The sequence below is a fragment of the Vicugna pacos genome, chromosome 1, assembly GCF_048564905.1.
Source record: "Vicugna pacos chromosome 1, VicPac4, whole genome shotgun sequence".
In the NCBI taxonomy this organism is placed as follows: domain Eukaryota; kingdom Metazoa; phylum Chordata; class Mammalia; order Artiodactyla; family Camelidae; genus Vicugna; species Vicugna pacos.
The window spans coordinates 19,518,950-19,544,415 of record NC_132987.1 but is presented as its reverse complement, the minus strand read 5'-3'; the positions used below and the strand labels follow the sequence as shown (position 1 = coordinate 19,544,415).

General features: G+C 48.6%; 1 protein-coding gene across 4 annotated transcripts in view; it reads right to left on the bottom strand.

Annotated features, from left to right (window-relative positions):
• CLSTN2 (calsyntenin 2) overlaps positions 1 to 25,466 on the bottom strand; it is a 593,109-nt gene that overhangs the window by 73,250 nt on the left and 494,393 nt on the right. For all 4 annotated transcript variants that reach the window (XR_012071294.1, XM_031677155.2, XM_072958352.1 and 1 more), the window contains exons 7-8: positions 16,352 to 16,600; positions 8,506 to 8,627 (exon numbers count right to left, since the gene is read on the bottom strand). Coding sequence is in view for 3 of the 4 variants with exons in the window: in XM_031677155.2 (XP_031533015.2) it covers positions 8,506 to 8,627; positions 16,352 to 16,600 (371 nt within the window). In the remaining variant the exon portion in view is untranslated. The remainder of the gene's footprint in view (positions 1 to 8,505; positions 8,628 to 16,351; positions 16,601 to 25,466) is intronic.

Below are 25,466 nucleotides of genomic sequence, written 5' to 3'. Positions count from 1 at the left end.
CACATTAAGGATGGAAACAGATGACTCATAGGAGAATGGGAGGAAGGTGGGAAGATAAGGCAAATTAATCTCACTGCCCAGGGCCTCTAGGGTTACTGCTTTGCAAGACATCCTCAGCGAAGTGGTCTTCCCCAGGAAATCAGCTCCACTGACTTCTCTTATTTTAGGGGATGAACAGCCCTCTCGCCACTGCAGCTCAGGAACAGGCTGATGCTTACTTCAAAAGATGCTAAAACATGACTCTTGATAAGCTGAGCTTGGAATCTGTTTCTCGCTGGACATCCACGTCCTGTTCTAAACATTCGGGTATCAGCAAGGATATTGATCCACTCTTGTCACCTTGTGTATTCACTAAGGTTGTAAATTCTCCCAAGTCAACAACAGCACTTTTCACTCTCTAGGTGTGTATGTGTTTTGAGGTCATATTCAAGGTCCTTCCATTTACTAGATGAGATGTAGTAAGCACCCCAATCTGCCTCCTATTTGTCATCCTTAACCTGGTTGTTATGCCTGAACTGCAAGACTTTTGTTAGGATTAAAAGAAAGTGTCTGGCACAAAGTAAGAATGGAAATGATGTTCAGTTCAATTCTCCTCACTATACAGGGAATTCACAGTGATCAGTGTCTCTGCCTCACGTCTCCTAAATGAGGGGGTTAGCATTAGAATGTGTGATTTTATATTAGGCTTCAATTTTGCCAATTTCTTGTCTTTCTACACTGTGAAAGTGACAGAGAGAAAAATATATTTCATGTAACAAATGCAGACACTTGGGTTTGATGCCAAGGAGGAGTCTCCTTCCCCTCCCTTTGGCACTCAAATCCCCAAAGCCGTCTAGAAAGACAGGAGCAAGGCGCAGCCAATGTGATGACCGAGTTAAAGCTGCTTCCATTGGGACCACCTCAAGGCGTGAGCATCTTATTAGTGAAACAGTGATTCGATTCACTAAGAATTTGTAATTGTGTTGACATTGTTTTCTTCTTTTTAACAGTAAAATGAGAGACACTGGTTTTAAATATGTATTACAGGATGCCTACTGGAAAAAAAAAGTGCATGTGTTGCCTCTGGGCAGATGTACAGGCTAAAACACAAATAATGATTTCACGGGAGCAAAAGGAATTACTTAGCAGATGCTCATTTGGGAAAAAGAAACCAGAGAGGAGCCAGGGCTGCCAGCACAGGGAGAAAGGTTAGAACAATCAGCATCTTTGATTTGTTTAAATCTACCGGTGGCAGAGCCTTCTCTTTCAAGTCAGAATGAGAGAGCGGGAGAAGCCAGTGAAATTGCAACAGAGAATGATATTCCTGCAGCTCTCTGTTCACCAGGAGTCTGGATTCTCCCTTAGCACAGGCTTTTCAGAAGAAAAAGTAAGGAAGATCCTTTGAGTAATAATGGAAGTCCAACAGAGCCTTGAGAAGCCAGCTCTTCAAGCAAATGGCTCGGGACGTATTGATAAGCAAGGCTCGGGAAACCCTCAGTGGGTTTGTGGAAACTATGTCCCCAGTATGACACAAATGGAATTATCTATTTGTCATGGGATATATTTTTTTATTGAAGTAGAATTAATTTACAGTGTTGTGTTAGTTTCTATATTCAATGACTTGTCATAACCTATAATGAAAAAGAATATGGAAAAGGATATATGCATATGTATAACCGAATCGCAGTGCGTCACACATGAAACTAACACGACACCGTCGTGGGGTCTTACTGCTGGTTAGGTATGTGATCAGCCACACTCACAGCCAGCAGCACTCATCTGTACCTCGCCAAACCTCTCTTTCTTCCCTTTACTCTCTGCACTTTTGTCTCTTGGCAATTTCCCCCTTTTAGTCCTGGTCCTGCCCCTGGAACTCTACAGGAGGCCCTTTCTTCTCAATAATAGTAGCAGTGGCTGTTTGCTAACTGCACACTATAGATCAAAAACTCTGCCTGCGCTCTTGGGGCAAACCAGAACAGAGAGTTCATTGTGTGCTGGTTCCGGGGAGGAGGAAAGAGGAAGTGGGAGTGAGAGTCAGGGAAGGAGAACAAATCAGTACAAGGGGAGGTTGTCAACATCATGGCTGCAGCAGGGACATGTGGGGCGGGGAGGGGGTGTGGAGGGGGCTGGCTTCCCCCAGGACTCCTGAGAGGAGTACAAGAGGGGGCTGCCCAGAAATGCTCCCCACCTCCATGCCCACCTGGCTGCTCCCGTGCCCTCTGGGTGAGGGGCGCTCCCAGGGCAGTAAGGCTGCTGGTCCTGGACTGTGCTCCCTGGAGCCAGCAGACTCCTCTTGCCCAGAAGCAAGCCCTGGGGCAGAAATCTGAGAGCCCAGCGAGGTGTGAACTCGAGGGGAGACCTTCCAGTGAAGCAGCTTCTGTGCTTCAGGGGAAGGACAGGTATTATCTAGAGAATCTCATTCACATATCCACTTGGTCAATTTTTAAGCTTCCAGGTGAGGCTCTGTCAAGAGAAAGAGGATTTTCTAAGTTGGTTTTAGCATTTTCAGAACCAAGCATAAAGGACTCAGTGTTTCTTCCCTAAAGGCAGAGAGCGATCTTTTCCACTTATCATGGCTGGTGATGGGGCTCGCACCACCTTAGGCTGGAAAAAGAATATGGCTTAGGGAGGAGGGAAAGGCTAAATCTGCCCCCTGGGATCCTAGACCAGAGGCTTGTGAGGAAGAAGTCTTGGTGAAAAGCAGAGCAGGCAGTGATGGGGGGTGTCAGAAGGCAGTGCCTCTTGCTCCCTCCCTCCTAGGGCCACATCTCCTCGGGAAGGGGCTGTGTAGAGGTTGAAGCAGAGGTACCCCATGCTGGGGTACAAAAGAGTCTCTGATCCATTCTGGAAAGCTGGGCCCAGGGTCACCTCAGTACCATGTAGGGAGGAGGCAGCCTGAGGCAGCCTGAGGCAGCTCCAGGCCTCCCCAAGGCTCATGAATGATGTCTGTATTTCCTATTGCTGCTGTAAGAAATAATCTCCAACTCTGTGGCATGAAACAACACAGATTTCTTATCTTACAGGTTTGGAGGTCAAAAATCTGAAATGAGTCTCGCTGGGCTGCAGTCAACGTGTCGGCCGGGCTGCCTTCCTTATGAAGACTGGAATGGGCAAGCTGTTTCTTCCTCTTTGTTTCCAGCTCATAGAGGCCCCCAGGCTGCCATTCTTTGACTGGAGGCCCCATGTCACTCTGACCTCTGCTTCCTGTCACATCTTCTCTGACCCTAACCCTCCTGCCTCCCTCTGATAAGGACCCTTGTAGTTACACTGGATCCACCTGAATAACCCAGGGTAATCTCCCCAGATTAGGATCTTTAATTTAATCACATCTGTCAAGACCCTTTGCCATGTAAGGTGACATAGTCACAGATTTCAGGGATTCAGAGGTGGACATCTTTGGAGTTCATTGGTCTGTCTACCACAGATGGCTGGCTGGGGACCCTGAGGAACCCAGGTGAGGTGTTGGGGTGTGGAGGTCACCAGTCAGCAGAGATGGGACAGGATGAAAGGCTGTCAGGGATGGAGCTTTGAGGTGGCGGGAACACGGCTCAGGCAATGGGTGAAGTGGTGGGTTTTGGCATGCTGGTGCATTCTCTAAAGACAACAGAACCAAGGGGCCAACCATGGCAGCAGTCACATTTCCAGAGAGCAGGAAATCCAATCACTGCCTAGCCCCGACCTGAGAGGACTGAGGGTGTCCTAGGTTGGACAGAAGACCCTGCTCTGCCAACACCATGAAGCCACAGAAACCACCTCTCTACAAATGTCTAGAAGCTCTTGGACAAGGAAGAGGCAGGGAGAGGGACTCTGAGAGAAGTAGGGGCTTGTCAGGGGCCCTTACATATTACAGAGAAATGCAGAAGTGAGAGTCACTGTATTTCTGACTCTCCCCACGTCCATTTTCCATTCAGAAAAACTCTGCAAGTTGGCATCTTAGAAAAAGTCATTTGGGATTCTGAGTAAAGGAGAGAGGCAAAAGAGGTTCCTGAGATTCTGCCACCCCTCTATTTGGGACACATGTTCCTAAAGGAAGGCAGGTCTTGCTGAAGGCCAGTGTACAGGGCAGCACGGTGAGCGGGGTGGCATCACTGTGTTAGGAGAAACACGGCCAACACATCCAAGAGTTAGTCTTTAACTGCGGAATTAGAGTGCTGACAATGCCTAATTATTTTGCTCATTAAGAGGACTGGTCTGGACTGGAATGACCATTCTCCAATTAACTCCTTGGCACTTGGCTATAATAATGATTGAAAGAACCCATCTGACTTCCAGTGTGGCTGAAAGAGCAGATGCAGGTAAGCTGATTTCTGTCATTCTAACACTCTTTCCTCACCAAGAATAAAGGATTTAGCCTCTTCCAGGAGCTTGAGAATTCTATGCAAGTAGAAGGGACTTAATGGGCAAAAGCGTTGGCCTGACAAATGTGAGTATTTGGCTCAAATCTTGGCTCTGCCATTTGTTTCTGGGGGAACGTGGGCCTGTGACTTCCTCTCTCCTTTCTGTGGGGGGAAGAAGACCACCCGGGGAAGGGGCCCTGCCCGACTCGTGCCCGTCCTTCCCTCTGGGTGTGGTGAGGGGCCACCGCGGACCAGACCTGCCCCCTGCTCCCTTGCCACTGGGCATCCAGCATCCTTCATGGGGTGGGGAGCAGGGGGCTGGGACAGGAAGGGCTTAGAAAGGACAAGAGGGCCTCACTGAAGAAGAGCCACACTTCCCACATGGTCTTGTTATGGTGTGGCTTCCCTGTGTCCCCATGATAGTGGGGTTTTCTTTGTTTTGTTTTGTTTTGTTTTGTTTTTGTTTTTTATCAGCGACCAGAGAATAAAGAACAGAATACTTGTTTGGTCTGATGATGTATGTTTTCAAATGAGAAAAATCTTAAAAAGTGGAAGATCTCCTATAAAAACCCGATTTCCCACTTCTGAACACTTGGAAGTGCAGCATCAGGTCTGTATTCAGGGTGGCCTGGGGCGGCGTGGTGCTGAGTCTGAAGGAGAATCCGCCTCACCCAGCCAGGCAGCTGCACTCACTTCGGCTGCTTCTCCCGTCCGTAATTATTAGAGTTTGAGACTCTCGCAGGAGAATGCTCCCAGGGCCCCCAAACTAGGGGGCCATGGGCTCCTGGGGCTCCTGGGGACCCTGGGGACCCTGGGGCAGGGTCGTTTGTGTCTTTCTTCTCTTGCCTTGGTGAGAAGTTACAGATTCCGGCTCAGAAAAGGCACTGGTCAGCAGGCTGGATCTCAATTCCGCTCTCTTTGCTCCTGGTGATTTTTCAGAGACGCCTTTTTTCCCTTGTGAGAGCTCAGGGCGCCTGTCCTCTTGCTGGTCCGCTAAGGCTGTCACGTCAGCTGTGTCTTCCAATCCATGAACATGCTAGATCAATTAATCACCAGGAGGTCTTAAAAGATCTTAAAAGATCTCTGATTTTTCTTCTCTTCTTCCTTTTTTCCCTTGCTCACTTCATCTCTCCTTTCTTTCGATCTCAGCACCCGTTCATTGTCATGCAAACATTTACCGGGTACCAATTGTGTGCCCAGGACTGTCTTGTGCATTGAGGAGTTGGAGAAAGTAGGACCCAGTCCTGCCCTCCAGGACCTCAGGACAAAGTGAGCAGGAAGGCAGGACAAATGGGTAACCAGGGTACAGTAAGTATTGGGGTGGACTCTGCGTGGAGTCTGGGGAGCACAGGGGAGTGGCAGACGACTCAGGGAGTGACCCAGGATGGCTTCCTGAAGGAGGAGGCTTTATCAGGTATTCCCAGCTTGGGGATTAAGTGATTTATACCCGAGAAACTTCTGGTTAAGTTTCTGTCTACACAGGATGCTGAATAGGGGACAGAGGAATCTGGGCTGCCCTATATATACCACTGGATTGCTAGCATGAATGTGGTGGAGGTTTCCTACATCCTAGCCACTGTGGCTCCTTCCAGAAGGAGGGCAACTGTCCAAGTGAGCTGGCGCTTCTGGTCATCAACAGGCAGCTTTTACAATTTTTAAAATTTAATTCCTTTAGTAGAGGAATGCTATAGACTGAATTATGTCCCCACAAAATGCTCATGTTGAAGCCCTAACCCCAACAAGGCTCTGTTTGGAGACAGGGCTGCTAGGAGGTAATGAAGGTTAAATGAGGTCCTAAGTGTGGGGCCCTAACCCAATAGGGCTTGTGCCTTATAAGAAGAGAAAAAAGTACCCAAGCTCGCTCTCTCCATCACGTGAGGACACAGTGAGAAGGCCGATGTCTACAGCCAGGAACAGGGCCCTCACTGGGGGCTGGAATTGGCCAGCACCCTGATCTTGGACTTCCCAGCCTCTAGAACTGTGAGAAATAAATGTCTCTTCTTTAAGCCTCCCAGGCTGTTGGTTATGGCAAACCAAGCTAAGACAAGGAAGACAGGGCTTAAACAAAGTGAAGATGTGACAATTTCATAAAGTTTCATTTATCAAGGCCATAAACATTTTGCTTGTTGCATAATTCTGATCTCTAAGTTAAAATTTTGTAATTTAAAGATGAAACCATTTCAAATTTTCATTAGCACGCTCACCAAAGATGCGGCATAGCATAATGGAAAAGGCAGGTCCTAGGCATGATTTGCTGCGTGATCTTGGGTAAGTTACTGGGCCGTGGTCTCCTGCTTCATATCATCCACCGGGCAGGACTCGGGCTGAGGGGAGGGTGAGCCCACTCGCACAGCCTGCCTGGCACAGAGCAGGCACCCAGGAATGGTAGTAAATGAGACCAGAGCAGTTTGAAAGGCACTCAGTGACTCTCAGTCCCTCCTCAAATTCACCACATTGGGAACAGATTTCAGAAGCCATAGATTCACTGTATCTTTATCTGCAGAACCAGAATTCCTTCTTCCCCTCTTTTACATTCCAAACCCTGTGACTTCATTTGCCTGCATCAGTGCTTCTCAATCCCATCTTAGAAAATGCCGCAGGGCATCTATAATGATCTCAACCAGTGTGGCAATGTTTTTATTAAAAACCCACACACTCTGGAATTTATTTTAATTCACTTCAATTCATATTACACATTTTAAAACATCCCATCTAAGCCATATGGCACTTTAAAAGGTAGCTGAAAGATTGCCGGGAAATCAAAGAAACAATGTCAAGATAACATAATTTCTGCAAGACCCAGAATTCCTAATTCAGAGGAACATATATTAATCCGGATGCCACGTTTCCCAAACCCCAGGGTCCATGAGGGTCGGATTTACTGGGAACGGACTAGGCAGTTGCCCCTAGGCTTCCTCAAACACCTTTCCCATCAGCCTGGCTTCCTTGACCTTGTCACATTGCCTGATGTTCCACCATTGAGACATTCCCTGAGGTTAATGAATCTCTCTTTTAAAGAGCATGTCTGTTCTTCTGCATGGAGGAAAGAGGGTAGCAATCATTCTCAACTCAGCGGAAATGAGTTCGTTCTGGCAAGCTTCCCAGTAACACATGCTGAGATCAACCCTACTGGGGGCCTGGGGGCTTAAGTGGTAAAGGGGGAAGGTGGGGTAGACACACGTAATGGGGAGAGAGAAGGGAAAAGATTGTGAAATATTCAGCTCTAAATGAGGTGAGGCAGGTAGCACACACAGGGGCTCTTGGAGGGAGAAAAGAAGACTGAGGGTCCTAGAATATGGATTGGGTAGAAAGAAAACAAAAAGAGATGCTGGGGCCCCAAGCAGTAGAATGAGCATCGCTTCATCTGCTTCATTAAGCAGCACCCGTTCTCCAGCTGTCTTCTCTGCCTGCTGCTGCTCTCCCTTTAGAAAACGTAAAACCACTGAACAAAACTGGCGCAGCCCTCCTCAAATCTAAGCAGGGGCCAGCCCTACGCTTGCTGCACTGACGCTTCTTCAGTGGCACAGCCACCCAGAGAAGTGCCACCTCCCCACAATCTCAGCGCAGCACAGCTCTCGAAACAGACACTTCAAAGCTTTTGATTCAGACTAGACACTTCATCTGTCATTGACAAGTGCGACACAGTGGCCCTTGTGATCACAAGCCATGATGCTCTGGAGTGAGTCATAGGTTTTCCCACTTCAGAAAAGAGCAGGCACTGCTCACAGGGCACTGGGTCACTGTTGACTTCAAAGTCCTCGGGCCCCTGTTCTCAATCTGTGTCACCAAAAGAGAGGCTGCACTGTCACCCAAAGGAGATAGTCGGGCCTCAGAGAGAAGACACGGAGCATTTATGACATAAAGATCATAAACTGGGGCAGGGGATCAAGAGGGTCGTTTCCCAGGAGCTCCACGCGGAGCAAGTCGACCAAATGCATGCAGGCTGGCATGTCCACTGATGGGGGCAGGGTCCCAGGGGGGAAGCATGGCCCTCCCCACCTCCTACTGGGCTTTAAGGAGGCAGTGTCCATCCTGACTTTAAGATGCTGTGTGTCTCCCTGAGCTGATTTTCCCCTAAATCAGCAAGTGACCAGAACCTTGAGGTGCCCACCCACTGCCATGACCGCTGGACCACACCCCCATCACTGCACGGAGGTGAGCGGCGGCAGGCGCGCGGTAGGGTTCCTACCTGGTCCAGCTTCCAGTGGAATTCTGCGGGGCGGAAGGTGTCAGCCTGGTCGAAATCCTTGCGCAAGAGAAAGACGAGGCGGCAGTTGTGCACGTACAGGGCATAGTGATGCCGGTTCATTTCTGAAAAGCAGAGAGAAAATTTGAAGGGAGGCAGAATCCCTTTGCCAGTCTCCACCAGAAGAGACTTCCTACTCCATCACGTTGTGCACCTCAAAAGCCGAACAGGCATTCTAGTTTCCTCTTTTACAACCGGATCTAATGAATGTTCTAGAACACTCATGGTGGAGCTCTCTGAAATGGAAGAGGACGATTCAAGAAAGTTCAAAGAAAAACTTCTGCTGAGAAGCCATCTGGGCTTTAAATACCAACCTAACTTAGATACTGCATCAGGCCCTGGTTCGCAAGCTCTTTGTGTGTGCGTGTGTGTGCATATGCTTCTGGGAGGGTCAAGGGGCCTCTCTGACAATCACATCAGCCACTTTAGGTCCTGTAACATAGTTGGCTTCTCCCAGAGTTCTGGACTTCTATTTCATCAGGCTTGACAGTGATAACCACAAAGCACATTTCCTTCTTTACCTAATCTGTGTGCAGCTAAGGGGAGCTGCCTTACTTTTAGTTGCTGGGAGGAGGGGACAAATTGATTTTCTTCAGCATTGGATATAGTTCCCTGACTTTCCGAAGTAAGGAATAAATACCTCTTTCCCCATACACAGACAACAGATGGGGATTTTTTTCTCCCCTGATTAAAAAAAAAAATCCGAACCAAAGAAACAAAAATTGCCTTTCTTGCTTAGAAAATCTCATAGGTCCCAATCATGATGTTCTGTAAGCACAAGACAGCAGCCACTGGGAGGGGAGGAGCAGTTCTTTGACCAGTGCTCAGAGAAGTCACGTTGAATACACAGTAGCACACAGAGAAATCTAACATGAAGCACATGTTCCATAAATATTGGGTGAATGAGCCGGTGACCAGGTACAGCAGAAAGAGCATGGGCCCTAGATCCAGACAGACTTCGGATGCTGAGCGCTGTATCTCTGGATGATGCTGGGAAAGTTATTTCGCCTCTCAGCTTCCTGAACTGCATCATGACGAGGATGCTGGATTATCCTAATACCTCATGAGAATGGGATATTGTGACTAATTCTTGTATGTCTTGTACAAACCTTGCTTGTGAGTGGGAGGGATCAACATCAATCCCACTTCGAGGCATGGGCTCTGATTGGCTTCGGCCAAATAGGTTCACGTAAACCCTCCTGCCACAGTGACTGGTTCAGGATCCAGGCCCGAGCCCAGCAGTGCAGGCCATTCTGGCCTTGGGCCTTCTGCCAAGAAAGTGACTCAGTTCAGGCCAATGACTCTGGAGCTTTTCTGAATGGTTCTGGGGAAGAACTGTATTTCAGCAGAAAGCAAACAGAAGAGACTCCCCGTTCTCTCTAGAAGTTGTAGTATATAACTGGGAGCCACTGCAGTCATATTTACTAACATGAAATTGATATATATATATATATATATGGTGGCAGATCTGAAAAATTGTAGAGAAAAGGCTCTAAGACCTTGATCACTCTTTACCTGGAGCTGTCATAGCTCTGGACATTTTCAGTTATAAGAACCCCATTCCCTTTATTGTTTTTGTTCTAATCATCTGATATCAGTTTGATCTGTATTTCCTGTTCCTTGTAACTGAAAGCATCTTAATTGATACAATGAGGAAATGTGTGTAAAGCATCTGCCCAGCGCAGATGCTCAACGACCGTTAGTTACTATAAGGACTATTACACTGCCTCGTGACCAGGACAGCATAACAAAGTAGTGTCAGATGCTGTTTTCACAAAAGCATCATGTTCTTCAAGATGCAAGGAAAAGATGGGAGGAAGGAGAGTAGTCAGTTGCCAAGTATGGCAGGGTTGGCCAAGGCCAATGTTCAGGTGACCACTCAGCCTTGGCATTGATGAAACACCCGGGTCTGGTTATGGAGGTTTTGCTAAATATTTCCAGTCTCCCTCACTATTGCCTAATTGATTCCCTATAGTTTCTGTTGATAACTGTCAGGAAGATATAGAGAGAAGACTTCTCCCCTTTAGTTTCCTTTGGAGTCAGGAGAAGTTGTGGTGAGGAGGCAGAGGAAGAATGAAAGGACAAGGGGGGAGGGTATAGCTCAAGTGGTAGAGGGCATGCTTAGCATGCATGAGGTCCTGGGTTCAATCCCCAGTACCTCTTCTAAGAATAAATCAATGAATACACCTTAATACCTCCCCCTACCAAAAAAAAAAAAATAGAATGAGAAGACAGACCTCATGAGACATCTTGAGCATCTTCTGGCCTCCCTCCCCTGTCTTCTGTTAGCTGGATGCCTGTGGTCATCACCCACACCAGAGTAACTGGTTCCTCATTGGGCTGGTGACACGATACGCTCAGGAATCAGCTCCGCTTCTTTTCCTGTCCTTCAGTGTTGTCCCTGGCAGCCCCCCTCTCTCTCTTAGCCCAAGTCTCTGGCAGATCCTAAAGTCTTCCGGTCACTTGCAGATATTAAACTAGTCTGGAAGGGTTCTCCCCAAATCAAATACCAGTGGCTTATCAGTTAAAAGATCTCCCCTCTTCTCCACTTAGCCTTGACCCATGGCTTGGTGGCCACTGGTGGAGAAAGGATGAAGAAGATTTGTTCTTTACTCCTTTCGTTCCACAGTCTCACCCCCCAACCTCCTCCCAGCTCCAGTCATGGTCAGAGGCAGAGGAAGGCAGATAAGAAGAAAAGAGCCATTAGAGTTTGTCATTTTGCCAGGAATGTCAAATGTCCTCTGCCACAGTGGTGTCTACGTACAGGCTCCTTCATGAGTGCATTGGCTGACTTTTGGAGAGGCTCTGCAGAGATCACTCATGGCCACAGAAATGGGTCTGGGCCCTTGTAAAATGTATTTTCAGCCCTCTCCTCCTCCCCTTACCACCCTCAACCCCCGCACCCTCAATAAAAAAGGATCTGTTATAATCTTTACATAGGAATTGATCTGATAAGTGACGCAGTCCCTTTCAGGATGGCTGGGACATGTGCCAGCTCCAGTCCCACGTGGTTGGCTCTTGCCCCTCCACACATGGTGTGAGTGATTTTTTTACTAGTCGGCATTTCACGTTTCCCTTCGGCTCCTGCTTTCTCAGTAATTTCTCTTCCCCTACATCTGCTCCTCCTGCCAGGTCCCCCCTTCCTGGCATGCAGCCCTCTTGACTCTAACCTTGACCATTTCTGAACGCCCATTTGACTCACAGGAATAAGAATGGAAACAACTGTGATCTGCCAAGTTGTAGTAGGGCACCCCTTCCCCCTGCTGCCCCCTCCCCTCACCCCACCACTGAGGCAGCCCCCATCAGCCTCTTGGCTTCAGACTCGCTGGGCAAGAGTCAGGCCCAGCTTTCACGTACCCTAAACTCCTGGGACATAAGTCAGACCTCCCCAGAGCTCTCCTGGGCTCTGCTCCTGCACCAGTCTGGAGCGGATCTAAGAGTGTTCGCAGCTCAGCCCACAGGCAGCTGGGAGTGAGGTTCCCACCTCCTCTCTACCTCAGACAACCTCAGTCCCTCTGAGTGGTCTTCTGGGCAGCTCTGGAAGCGTGGGAGCGCCCCCTCCTTTCCCAGCAGGCTGGGGGACCAGGCTGGCACCTCTCCCTTTATCACTTGGTGGTTGCTGGACCAGGCTGGCCCCTTTCTCTTGGAAATCACTGTATCGAAGTAGCTAGCACTGCACGTGGTACGTACCATTCAGTGCTCTCAGATGAAACTCAGAGATGGCAAGAGGGCTGTGTGCCAGGAAGCGGGGATCCCACAGGAGGAACAGATGTGTGTGGGGAGAGGAGTTTCTGAGAGTGGGCAGGAAAGACCATCACTCACACCAGGAATGAAGAGATAAGGGCTAACAAAGGTGGGCTTGGAGGGGGCACAAGTGCCCCATGCAACATCCTTGCGGTAGAGCCATCGCTATGTTTATATTGGTCATGTCCACCTAACCTTGTTTCCTTTGCTCCCAGACACACAGCTTAACTCATATCACTGTTTCCCTCATGGTTAGGTGGGGACTAGTGATCAAATTCTGGCCAAAAAGGTGTGACTGGGTGAGGCATGGAGCTTTCTGGTCTAGCTAATAAAACCCTTCGGTGTTCAAGTGTCTATCCTAACTTTTGTTCTGTGGTTGAAAATGGCAGCGACAAATGATGGAAGGATCTTGGGTCCCTGAATGTCTGAGCAAAGCTGAGCATCCTCATCCCCCAGCCCCACCTGGGGCTGCCAGACAATGGCATGTGGAAAAAAAAAAACCAAACTGATGAAAGAGTGTTAGTCACCGAGACAGTTCTTTGTGGTGGTGGTGGTGATAGTGGCTTTCTTTCTTACTTTTTTTAAAACTACAGTTAGCCCTTGATGGCTAATCAATTCTGTTATCCAACTATTTATAAATTACTTCATAAGAGGCCAGCACTGGTAAGTTTTACTTAGTGGACAAGACCAAAACCAGTGCAATCTTCACCAAGGGCGATTTGGTAATAGCCAATCAATAGCCTTCCTAACATTTATATTCTTTGACTCAGTAACTCAGCTTCTGGTCAGGAGATAATCAGAAATATCCATACAAGAATGCTTACTAGGTATTTTACAAGACTGCCTATTGCAGCATTGTTTTATTTGCATTGAAAAGGAGACAATCTAAATGTCTAACAAAAGTGAGCCAGTTAAATTAAAGATAATAAAGTCTCATGACAAAAGACAGTCATGTAATTCATATTTTTAAGAGTATTTTATCACATAGAGAAATGATCTGGATGTATGTAACATTACTTAAGAGAAACATAACAATAGCATCACGTGTGTCATAAACAATAGATTAAAATTGTAAGGACAGTCTACATACACATGGAAATAAAAATAAGATTTCTTTTTTTCTTAAATAAGATTTCATTCGGTAGTGAAATACACAAACTGTTATCAGAAAATATCTCCAAATATTAGGATTTTAGGTGGTGTGTGTATTCTTTTATTTCTTTGTGTGTTTTTTAGGTTGCCTGCTTTAAACATGGGTTGCTTTTATAACTTGAAAAAAATGTTTCTGATATATAAAAGCCCTAATCAAGCTTTAACTTGTTTCTGATAATTTTTTATTTAGGGTAAGGATATTTATAGGTATTTTTTTTTTAAGTCAGAGGAATTAGAGAAAAATCTTCCCCATCTTTTTATGTGCCAATGCTGAGCCGATTTGCAAGTGTTATTTTATGCTGAGGCCAAAGTGGAACAGAGCCAGGTCTTGCGAGTTTCAGGTGCCCAGGTGGGTGTTGGGGGCGCTGTTCTGATGGAAGTGAGGCATCATCGTCTAAGGCGGAGTTTTCAGCCATGGCTGCACAAAAGCATCCCCCAGACTCTGACTTACTGAGCTGGGGCGGGGCCCTGGCATCTAGGTATTTTTACAGGGTCACCACGTTGTTCTAGTGGACAGCAGGGTTCAAAGCCGCTGATCCAGTAGCATGAGCCTGGAGTGCGAGCTAGAGGACCAAGCCTGGAACGCGGGCTAGAGGACCTGGCCTGTTTCTTTGGTAATCACTTGTGTTTTCCTGGGCCAGTCGGTCAACCTTTCACATTCGAATTTCCTCCTGTGTAAGATGGAAGGTTTATATCGGTCTGACCTGCCTCCCAGGGGTATTTGATACATTTCCGAAAGGACTATATGTGTGTGACCACTAACACCAGCTGGGGCTGCTTTGCGTTTTTGTATGTTTGCTGCTAAGCCTTGTCTCCTTGATGCTGGCTCTTGGATCAGGATGGGAGCGTCCTGCCAGGCACTGCAAAGATGGAGCCACAGAGTGATTTCTGGGGTCCTGGACTGAGCTCCGAACCCAGTCCCAAACCTCAGGGAGGTCTGCAGGGTCCTTCCTTGTATGAAGGACCCAGGAAATCAATCCTTGGCCCTGGCTCTGACATAGACTTGCCGTGTGACTAGGAAAAGCTGGGCAACTCCCTCTGTCTCGGTTTCTACATCCGGAAAATACATTAACATTTATTTCAAAGAGTGACTGAAACAGGAGGATAATGTGGAATAAAACCAGGAATAATAATAATAACAACTTCGGGTAGATTAGTGGAGCATTGTTTTATATCTGATGCTAAGTGATTTCATACATTATTTCATGTGTATTTCCCCCATTTTATATACGAGGAAACAGTCTCAGCGAGATTAGCAATTCCTCCAAGGCCACATCTTGAATAGTGGCAAAGCGGAGATGCAAACTTCGGCTGCCCAGCAGCGGAGCTGAGCCGTCAGCCTTTCTTCTATCCTGTCTTCTCACTGCAGTATCTGCTGTGGTGATCATTTATTTGGGGGTTTAACAAGTGTAGCATTTGAAATGGGAAATTGTGGAATTATAATTTAAGAGAATTGTAAAAATCTGCATAAGATGTCAGAGTATTTGTGTGTGTGTGTGTGTGTGTGTCTGTGTGTGTCTGCCTGTGGGGTGTAGTGGGCAGAGCGTAGGGGTGGAGTTAGCTGGATCTCAGCTTACATTCCAATCTTGCTACTTGCTGGTGATAATTTGGGACTAGTTACTTATCTGTGCTCTCAGGGATGTTTCCTTATCCTTAGGACAGGAAATAACAATGCCTTGATAAAATTGTAGAGATGTGAGGCACTGTTTGGAATAGGAAGAACTAACGCATATTGTACTTCCTGTGTGCCAGATAGTGTTCTAAAACCCTATCCCTGCATTAAGTCATTTGATCCTGATAAAAACCCTACGAGGTAGGCAATTCTGTAATGTCCGATAAAGGAACGTGAGGCACAGAGAGGTTAACCAACTTGCCCAAGGTCACACAGCCAATAAGTGTGTGTGTTGGGGGAGTGCTTTTAACCACAAAGCTGTTATCAACTTTAAAAAAATGCACAACATGAAAGCTGTGAGTTGAGTTTCATTGGGGGCAAAATAAGGACTATAGTTTGGGAGAAAGCTTCTCAACTCTGAGGAACTGCTCCAAAGGGAGGAGGGGAGGTATATGTATATATGATTTTAGTAAAGGCGGGGATACATGCAGTCAAGCACACATTTTGGCAGAAGGTTGCTGCTAGTCACGAGGAGCAGATGTCTGTTAATGATTTTAGTGCTTTTCTAGACACGAGAAAATGCAAGAAGTTGGGCTCATAAAATCTTCTCCTGGAAGTATCTAACTGTTCTGCCAGTCTTCCCAGAGCACAGAGGGCCTCGTTCCTGATCTGTGAGAGCTCCTTTCAGGGTGTGTTAAAGTCAGTGACTGCAGCGAGAGGCTCGTGACTTCATTCTCGTAGAGGCAGATGGTGAGTGACGATTTTCAGCTGGCACCGTGAACTGCCTTACACAGGCTCGCATGCTGAAAATGCCTAGCAAAGCTTAGCTATCATTGCTACACACGGCAGTGATTTTCAGGCTACTGTGGTAGATGAGCAGGACACTTTTCGTTGAAAATAAACTTTTGGAAATCTCTATATATAATACAGTGAAGATGAAGCGGCTTTGCTTGAAGTAAGGATGAAGCCTCCTCCCCCGCCCTCACCTCACATAGAGCAGCCCCAAGGTACTTCTGGGGAGGCTGGGGTTCTGAAGCATCCAGCCTGAAAATCACCGATTCTAGCTTTTGCGTTCCTTGTGTCTGCGCCTCTACCCCTGTCTCTTGGTCCTGCTGTCCCCCAAGCCCAGAAAATCAGAAGCCAGAAAACCAGAGACCAGAATATTTTCCCAGGGCTCCTCTCAAGCTCCTGCTTTTGTCCCACGCCCTCGGTGGCCGTGGCCATGCCTGACCTGCTGGGACATAATGGGAAGCCGCCAGGAGGGCTGGACGCGAGACTCACCAGTTTTATCCGAGTTGCAGAGGATGGTTTCCTTCTCCGCTCTCACGCCAGGGCTGGGGCCGTGCTTCATCCACATGGTGATGGTGAACTGGTCCGTCAGGTTCTTGGGCACAACCCCGTCCGGGATCTTGGCGCCCTGCCTGCCGTCAAATTTGAAGATCATCTCGCTGCTGTCCACCAGCAGTCCTGCAGTCCAGTTGGTGGCTGCGCTGGGGGACGGCAAGAGGTCGATGATGCCAGACGAGGCTCCTGCGGGGGATGCGGACAGAAAGAACAAAGGGTCATTCCTCCAGGGTGGCTGTCCTCACCTGTCTTCTGCTCCTGGGTCACAATGAACTGCTAGGAGTACTTACTGCAGAACTAGGTGCTCAACCCTGAGCTCGGTGACCTGTGAAAAAGAGGGTTAAATACCATCATTGCCCAAGTTGCTTATGATCAGCTTGGGGAGGCATCAGTAACTTACAGACAAGAGAGTTGCATGGGGCAGGACAGTACAATTAACTATGGTGTAAGAAGAAAGTGCTGGAGGGGTTTAGAGAAATGAGATTACCCTGGAGGCTTTGATAAGCTGGCCAGGGTTTGATTTGGATCAATGGATTCATTCGTGTGCTCATCCATCCATTAACCTGTCAGTCATTTACTGAACACCGGCCAGGTGCCAAGACCCCTGCTGGGCACCAGTGAGGTAAAGATGAATCAGTGTAGTCCCTGACCTGGAGGAGTGCAGATCCAACGAACTGACAGATAGTGGGGATGCACTGTGATCAGGGCTGTGGTTGGGGAAAGTTCTAGGTCCTGATCCCAGGAGAAGGAGTGTGAGTCACTTTGCACTCACCACACTTTTTTCAAACCATCTGTTTAGGCCAAAGTGTACAGTGGTTGAGAACATGGGTTCTGAAGTCAGCAGAACTTGAATTTGATGCCTGGAGGCAGCCTGACTTGCTGGCCTTGTGACTGTGTGACTGTTACCAGTGACTTCACCTTTCCGACTCCTCACCCCCTTCTCTGCTGCTGCCCTCCCCCAGTTTTGTGGCGCCCGAGCGAGAGACCGCACCAGCGCTTGCCACACGGTGAACAGGGCTCACTCCGTGTTCCCCATAACTTTGTCACCATTACTACAGTTGTTATTTTTCCTGCTACCACGGTGATTCCAGGCTAAGATGTGAGCACTTTTACCTGAAGCAGTGGGAGTGTCATAGGCAGGTCTAGGCCTTGGGGGAGTCACACCAACAGCTTTGTGGAGAGTGGGGCTGTGGTGAACAGGAGCAGCTGGCCCAGGAGACAGGACAGCCCAGCTGGGAGGGTCTTTGGGCCGCATGCACTGAAGCTCTGGTGCTACCAGCGGAGTTCTCCACATCCTTAGGGAGTCTAAGTTCTCCATATCCTCTACAGGGCTCGGCTGCTCAAGGGAGGAGAATGGCTAGGGGCTTCCTGACGCCAGGGAATAAGAACCAGGGAGTCCAAGGTGTGCCCGGTGCCGCGGGCCAAGTGTGTGGGGGCTCCCTCCCGGCAATGCACTGACCAGGCGGCCGTAAGTGGGTTTAATGGACAGCAGTGTGTGAATTACCTGCCATTGGTCAGGGATCGCTGGCCTTCTGAATTCTATATATCAGAACCTCAGCTCACCGAGAGACTACGATCCAAAGTCACTCACCACAAACATCTCCTACAGTTTAAACGACCATTAAAAATCCCTTAAGAAGGTGCCATATTGGAAACCAATGTACGTCTTTGAAAATGTTTCCAGATTTCCCTCTAGCCTTGGTACAAATGCCCATTGGTTTGCAGTTGGAGGTTGGCTGTGTGATAAATATATATCCTTAGAACCAGATGCTCTGCTTAGCACTGTGAGAGGCTCGCCCTAGGAGAGGCCTCCAGGAACTGCAGTGTCTGAGAGGGTGGGAGACTCTGGTCTCTTAGATCATGGTCACCCTGCAGCCTATGCTCATCCAGGGGAAGTGTGGGCAGTGCTGACTGAATTATTTACATGCATTTTTCTCGGGGTTTTTCCTGGTAGCATGCCTGACACATAGGAGGCACTTCAGTAATGTTTATAACTGCCTTTCCTTCTACCCAGTGTCTCCATGAGATGCTTCTGGCCACCTACCCAGTGCTCACATGGGCCTAACCATCCAGCCTCTAGTCCATGCCCTGAACCTCTCATCAATATTTACTTGTTCTCATCCGATGCTCCTGGAGCTTTATTTGATAACCGTTTTACTTATCTGATAAGCTAATTCACACTAATGGTTTAATTACTAACACAGCCTGAAGAGTAATCACCCTCCAGAGGCATTTGAAAGAATCTATCAAGGTGGTAGCAGGTAGAGATCTGAGGGTGGTTTGGGAGCGGGAGATACATGGTCTTTGGAATAAGTTCATCTTCCTAGAATCCCCGAGAACAATGTGGCCTGGCAACAGCTTCTTTGACCCATACGTGAATTGCCTCTGACACCGGGGTTTGTCCAGCATGACAACAGCCAGTGATTAGGGCACACACAAAGTGTGTGTCTGTTCCTGAAATTTCAGGTGGCCAGAGAGATGCAACTGAGCACACAGGGCTCCTGACTTCTAGCTCAAGCTAATGCCGCCAACATGCTCCAGCAGAGCCCAGCACATAGGTGACTGGCGGCTGCTGAGGCCAGCTTCGCCACCACACAGAGCAGACAGGCCCACACACGGCAGAATCAGGGCAGCCTTGACAGAACTTCACCCCTTGAGGGTCCTTTTTGACTATGGACCTTGCTGTTGTTAAGGAGCAAATGCTCTTATAGAATTCACACTGCAATTAACACCTCAGACTAGTGAAGGAGCTGATTGAAAATTTCCTTCAAAACAAGCCTGGATAGAGGGAGAGAGGCAAGTACCAGTTGGGGGGTGATGGAGAGAAGACATAAGGAGGTTAGGAGGCAAAAATGGTTACATTTCATTCAAGGCCAGCCTTGGTCAGGGTTATTCGATGCACACATATTTATGGAGCTTTATTTTTCAGCGTAACAGACCATTATTATTATTTTCCTTGGAACATTTTATTGGGCACTGAGTGAGCGCCAGACCCGAATTAAGTACTTCAATGTTTTTTCTTAATTACTTATGTGTGGTGAATACTATTATGATTCCAATTTACAGATAAGAAACCTGAGGCTCAGTGAACCCAGAATCACAACCAGCCAGTGAGTAGATCCATCATCAGGACTTGCTAGCTTCAAAGCCCACAATCCCCACTGCACCACCTCAATCAACCTGGAGGCAGATCTTGCAACCTCCTGCACATTTTGCAAATATGGAGACTGAGGCTCAGATAGGGGAAAGACTTGACCAAGGTCACATAGCCACAAACCAGCTAGAGGCAAGCACTGCTCTCAGACACCCAGCAGTGTTCTTTCTACCACACCGTAGAGTGTGCTGCCCAGCCCAGCCCAATTCCCAGGACCCCACCTCCCTGTACAGCTGGCTCTCCACAGAGAGGCATGTTGAAGACAGCATGTGCCCTGGCAAGGCCATCGATGTGAAGCTCCCATGTCTTTCCTGGTGAGGGGAGCGGCATGCCACCCTGCCCAGCCCACAGATGTTGCCTCCCAGAAAGCATCACGCTACATTTAACCAGATGGTGAAGACATCCCCAGACTTAACAGATTGTATTTCATTTTTCGGTGCACTTAAATAAACTGAGAGAGATTTACTTTCTCCCCAAGTTCTCTCTTCTCCCCAAGGGATGCCATGGAAAACAGTGGGTACAGGATGCATAATTCGCAAAGATGGTGAGGCATCGTCTGTACATCACGGTGTATCTCAGACATCCTTTGGAATCCTCGTGAAGGTCCCTGGGACTCACCAGGCTGTTGGGAGTTCACACTGGTCTGGAGCACGGCAGCTGCAGCTGGAGTGGAGGGGGCTCAGAACCGGAGGTCTGACTGAGGTCCCTGAGCCCTGTCAGGATGGGGAAACCTCTGGGAACCAGCAAGCAGATAAAGACAGAGGTGAATGAGGCAGATTTCAGAACACACTGGGGTGGGAGAGCCCCCAAGGAGCCTTGGGGCTGTGGTCACTGCCTGGATTTCTTAATTGCAGGGTTTGCATTCTGCTCTGGATGGCCCTGGTGAGGACAAAGAGTCCTGAGCACTTCATGGGGGTCCTTGGCAATGGTGACAGACAGGGAGCCTCAGTTGTGCCTCCTCATGGTCCACTCCCCATGGGAGAAGGGGAGGGTCTCCGGGGAGAGGAACCACTGTCATCAAGGACACAAGCCTCATTCTGTAGCATATTCTTATGATTAGCAATAGCAACTCCACATTATTTCATTAAATGTTTCTGTAATGTCTAAGCCACACCAGGCACTGTGGTGAGAATGCAGCAGTGAACTAGACAGAAATGAGACCTGGCTGAAAGTCTCTTATTTTTGGTGGGTGTAACAGTTCATTGGTAGAGAGTCTCAGGGGAAGCCAGGGACAAAGGAAGCCTCTTGACAAAGACCATACTTGAACCACATGACGATAGGAAGCACTCTGTTTTCAGCATGCCTCTCTGACCCACTGATTGTACTAGGCCATGTGACTTGCTCTGACCAGTGAAATGTGAGTGCAAGAGACCTGTGTCATCTTAGGGCAGAAGCTTTATGAGCCAGTCCATGGTTCACCACGGATCTTTTCTTTTCTTTTAAACACTTTTTTTATTGAGTTAGAGTCATTTTACAATGTTGTGCACCACGGGTCTTTTCCATCTGTCATGAGATCAATAACATTCTAGATAGAGGCTGTTCTGTCAGCCTGGATTCCAGCGGAAAACCAATGGAACAGAGCCGCATTCAACCCAAGAAGGAATGGTAAGAATGATAAATAAACCTTTGTTATTTTAAGCAAAGAGATTTTGGGGTCATTTGTTACTGCAGCATAACTTGCCTTATCCTGACTCATAATCCATATAAGTGATTGACATCAGCAGCTAAAATTCCCATTTCTCTATCTGCATGTGGAGGACTTTCTGATGTCCTTTCAGGAGCTCACACTCTGCTGATCCTTCCAACAGACTATCATTCCATTTCTGGGATCCTAGATAAGAGGGACTCCTCCAAGGGCTTGGCATGTCCAGGTGAAGCAAGCTGGGCTTTGGCTGAGGGTGCTCGGCCAAGCTCTTGGGGCAGGGCAATGGATGCCCACTTGCTGACCAGTCAGGGAAAGCCCACTGCAGGCAGACAGCTTCTCCCTAGAACAGGAGGGCATGCTGTGTGGCAGCTGCTTAACTAGCCTCAAAGAAATCAGCATATCCAGGGAGAAGCCCACCGCTCACTGTCATCATCCAGGGGTCGGGGTGGGCAGCCCTTGCTGATGTATAAGCAGTGATTTAATCGGATTCCCAACAGGTGTGCACTGCTTTTCTTAAAGTCAGAGGCCCACTTCAGCTCTTGGAGAATGGATGGGGGACAGGCTATGACTGAGGGACCGATACTGGTTACCCCAGAAGCTCCAGCAATTTAGGAGCATCTTGGAGGAACTGCTGGTGGCTTCCTGTAGTTGAGGAATATATACCGAGGGTATAAAAGCCTCTGACTGGGATTCTCAGTGAGGAAGAGCTCTGTTAGGCTCCACAGTGTAGGAGAAAACCACAGACTTAACTTTTTTTAAAAAAGATATTTGTCTTCCCCAGGAGACTGAATTGTTAAGTGGCCTTATTAACTTCTAGATACACTAAAGAGTTAGAGTATTTGGATACGTTGAATGAATAAACCCACGAATGAATGAATGAATCCTCTACGAAAACCTCCTGGGCTCACAAGTGTATAAATCCCGAGAATGAATTACTGTCTGGCAATCTGAACTGGTCTGACAGATCAAGCCCTTGATTTAACAGCACGCTAGTGCTCTGGCCTTTCCTTCAACAAGACATGTCCTTGGAGTTCTTGACTCCACATATAAAGCATCTGATCCAGGCATCATATGGGAGGGGCCGGCCAGCTGCTAGGAGTCTGTGAGCCCTGGGAGGGCAGTCCTGGCCTTGGGGCTCTGAAGGACATATGTCACAAACTGTTTTGCTATTTATTGTAATATACAGTGACTCAGGGGCATCGAAGCAGGCTTTTTCTTGGGCTGTGGTTAACGTCAAATTTAATTTGGCCAAGAGGTCTCGTCGGGGCTCCATTGTGCATTTCATACTCAAGGCTGTTCTGTGACACTTCACTTCGGGAAGGCCTGGGACTGAGATGGCTGAGCTCTTCATCTTGAATCTCTGAATCCAGAGGAAGTGGTCAGTAGCTTTTCAACCTCCCCGGGAGGCCTGGCTTCGTGTAAAGCGAGGGCAGAGGGGCACCAAGTTAGGCTGAGTCTGATCCTACAAGCTGAAAGGGACCTGGGTTCAGGGCCCTGCATCGTCTTTGTTTCGAGGTGGAATGTAAGCATCTCAGCGTACAAACCTCAGGCAGCGATACGCCCGGTGTCCAGCAGTTCACTGGAAACAGAGAAGCTATTTCTGGTGCTGCTGCACCTGCCAGGTACTTCCCGATGGTAGGCTTTGCTGGGCTACTGTCTGACCCCCCCTTACACAGGATTCCATCACTGCTCTTCCTGGAGCGATGTTGCAAGAGGAGGAAGTAAGCACGCAGTGAGAGGACATCCACAAGGCGCCTCTGGGAGACACCTTTGCCTGGGTCACTGCACAACTGCAGTGTCACAGAAGAGATGCCTCAAAGGCACCAGAAAGCATCCCAAGACTGCTCCCCCGGTGAGCACAGAAGGCAGGAGAATATTGACTGATGGGAAGGGTTTGGACCAGTGCAAGAGAGAGAGATTCTAGTGGGAAGGAAACACGAAACAAAGGCTTAGGGATGAGAATGAGCTGGGGGCGAGGACGATCTGGAGTACCCTGGCCAAGGAGAGGCAGCACAGCGGGAAGAAATGGGCTGTAAGGAGGGATCAGCAGGATGGAGGCGGGTCCCCAGGAGGGTGGAGACTCGGGCTAGAACTGGGTGCCCACTCCGGGATGTTCCCCAGGTACCAGTCATCATTGTCCCCTAGATCTTCTGCCCTGAATTTCTAGTTGTGGTTGGTGGCTCTCTCGTCCAGTTAGATGCTCACCTTACAGTCTCCTAAGATTCCTTCTTTTTCACTGCTGACAGCTAATCAATTACTGACTCTTGCTGATTTTGCCTTCTAAATCTGTCTTAAATTCATCCCTACTGCCACTCCCCTGGTTCAGAAATCGTTATCTCTTGCTTAGACTATGGCAATAACATCCTAATTGGTCTCCCCGTTTCCATCCAAAGTCAATAAAGATTTGTAGAATGAAAAATGCATGAATGCTGCGGCTTCCAGTGTCATGGCAGTTCCCGAGCTGGGAAACTGCGCCAGCAACTTGCTGACCATCCACTGCAAACACACAGAAGCTCAGAAGCTCGGGTAGAACCTAAGGGGCCCCGCAGGAGTCAGGAATTACAACCCAGACTCCGCTTTCCTTCGAAGCGATCCAGCCTGCGGTTCCCTACTGGTCTGGAGAGAGCACAGAGCCTGACGAGCCGCCTAGTCCAGAAGCCGACTCCAGCACCGGATGTACGTGCCTCATTCATTTGCTTCTGCCCTTTCTTCCTGAACTCTCCCTCAGTGGATTCAAGATTCAGACTCCTAATATGGAGACAGGAGTGGTCCTGCCTGTCAGTCTCACTCAGACAGAGTTCCCAGAAGTGCGGTGGGCTGGTGCCACTGCCGGGAAGGTGACCAGAAAGATGCTCAGACTTCTCTTAACAAAGAGTCACTCCCAGCACTTGATAAGCTCGCCTCTCGAGGGGAAGCTGCCTTCCTGACTGAATTAACCTGCCTTCCTGCCAGGCGAGGCTGGTAGCCCAGAAGGGATGAGCTTTGTTAGCAACCAGATGCAATTTTGCTCCAAAGTTTCTTCCCTCAGAAAACCCTTCTCGCTCCCCACTTCTCCTCATCTCTTCCCAGCAATATTTGAAATCAAATCACAAGGGTGTGCCCTTGGGTCCATCTGTCTTTAACAAGCCAATTCCATCATCCCCTTCCAACCTGGAGGAGTTTCAGAAATGACTGTAGCCCATGGTGGCGTGGGGTTGAGCTGATTTATAATTCAGGTGCACGGGGAATGAAATGGGATATTCACTCAAAGTAAGATATTGTCTGAGATGGCTTCTTGGCACGCGGAGTGGAGGAGAGGACCAGAGGCAGTTTTCTCAAGACTGCGGGCCCCTGATATCCATTTTCACAAGAGCCGTTTGGAATATAGAGGTTGTGATGCCTTCCCTGATCTACGGCATCATTCTGGAGAAGCCTGCGTCCCCACAGGCCCTCCTGGCCAGCCTGGTGACATGATAAATGGGACATGGTGATACCCAAGCAGGGTATACGTCACATTCAGTTCTAAAATTGTCACTTGGTCCTTTGGGCAGGAGTAGTGTGGGTGAAGGTGTGTGTGTGCATGTGCATGCATGTGTGTGTGTGTGTGTGTGATGCTAGACAGTGTGCTCAGGAACCTCCTTTTCCTTTTGTGGAGATGGAGTGACCCCCAAGCACAGGCCTGGTCTGAAAGTAAGCCCTTTCCTGGCTCCTCGCAGTTCGGCTAGAGAGTCAGGGTGAGTGCCTGAGTATTTATGGACAGAACAGGGAAGAAATGAAATGTATGCAGGTGAGGGGGAAGGAGGCCCATCAGCTCATCCGCAGTGTGGTTTACCACGCCCGTGGGCCATCCCCACTGTGCTGGGTGTCTTAGTCCACAGCTGACTTGGGAGGTTTACGTTCTAGCTCCTGAGGCCTGGTCCGGGAGCGTCCCAGGTCTGAGCTAAAGAGCCCTTCCTCCCCCTAGACCTGCCTCACCTTCTGGCTCTGTCGCTTTCTCTGTGTGACCTTGGGCAAGTCCTTCTTCCTCTCTGGGCCTCAAAATTTTCCATCTTTAAAACTGGATGAAGGCACCCTTCTTAGCATGGATGGAGGGGATGAAACAGGGTGCACGTGGAGTCTGGCAGGGTGCGGGCAGGGTGTAGGCAGCAGGTGCCTAGTAAAGCTAAGCTTTCCTGGGTCGCACCATCCACCAGCCAGTCTCCCGGTTCCAGCCTGCTCCTTTCTTGGGGCACCATCTCACAGCCAGTGGACAGCCAGCTCTCTGCCCCCTACGT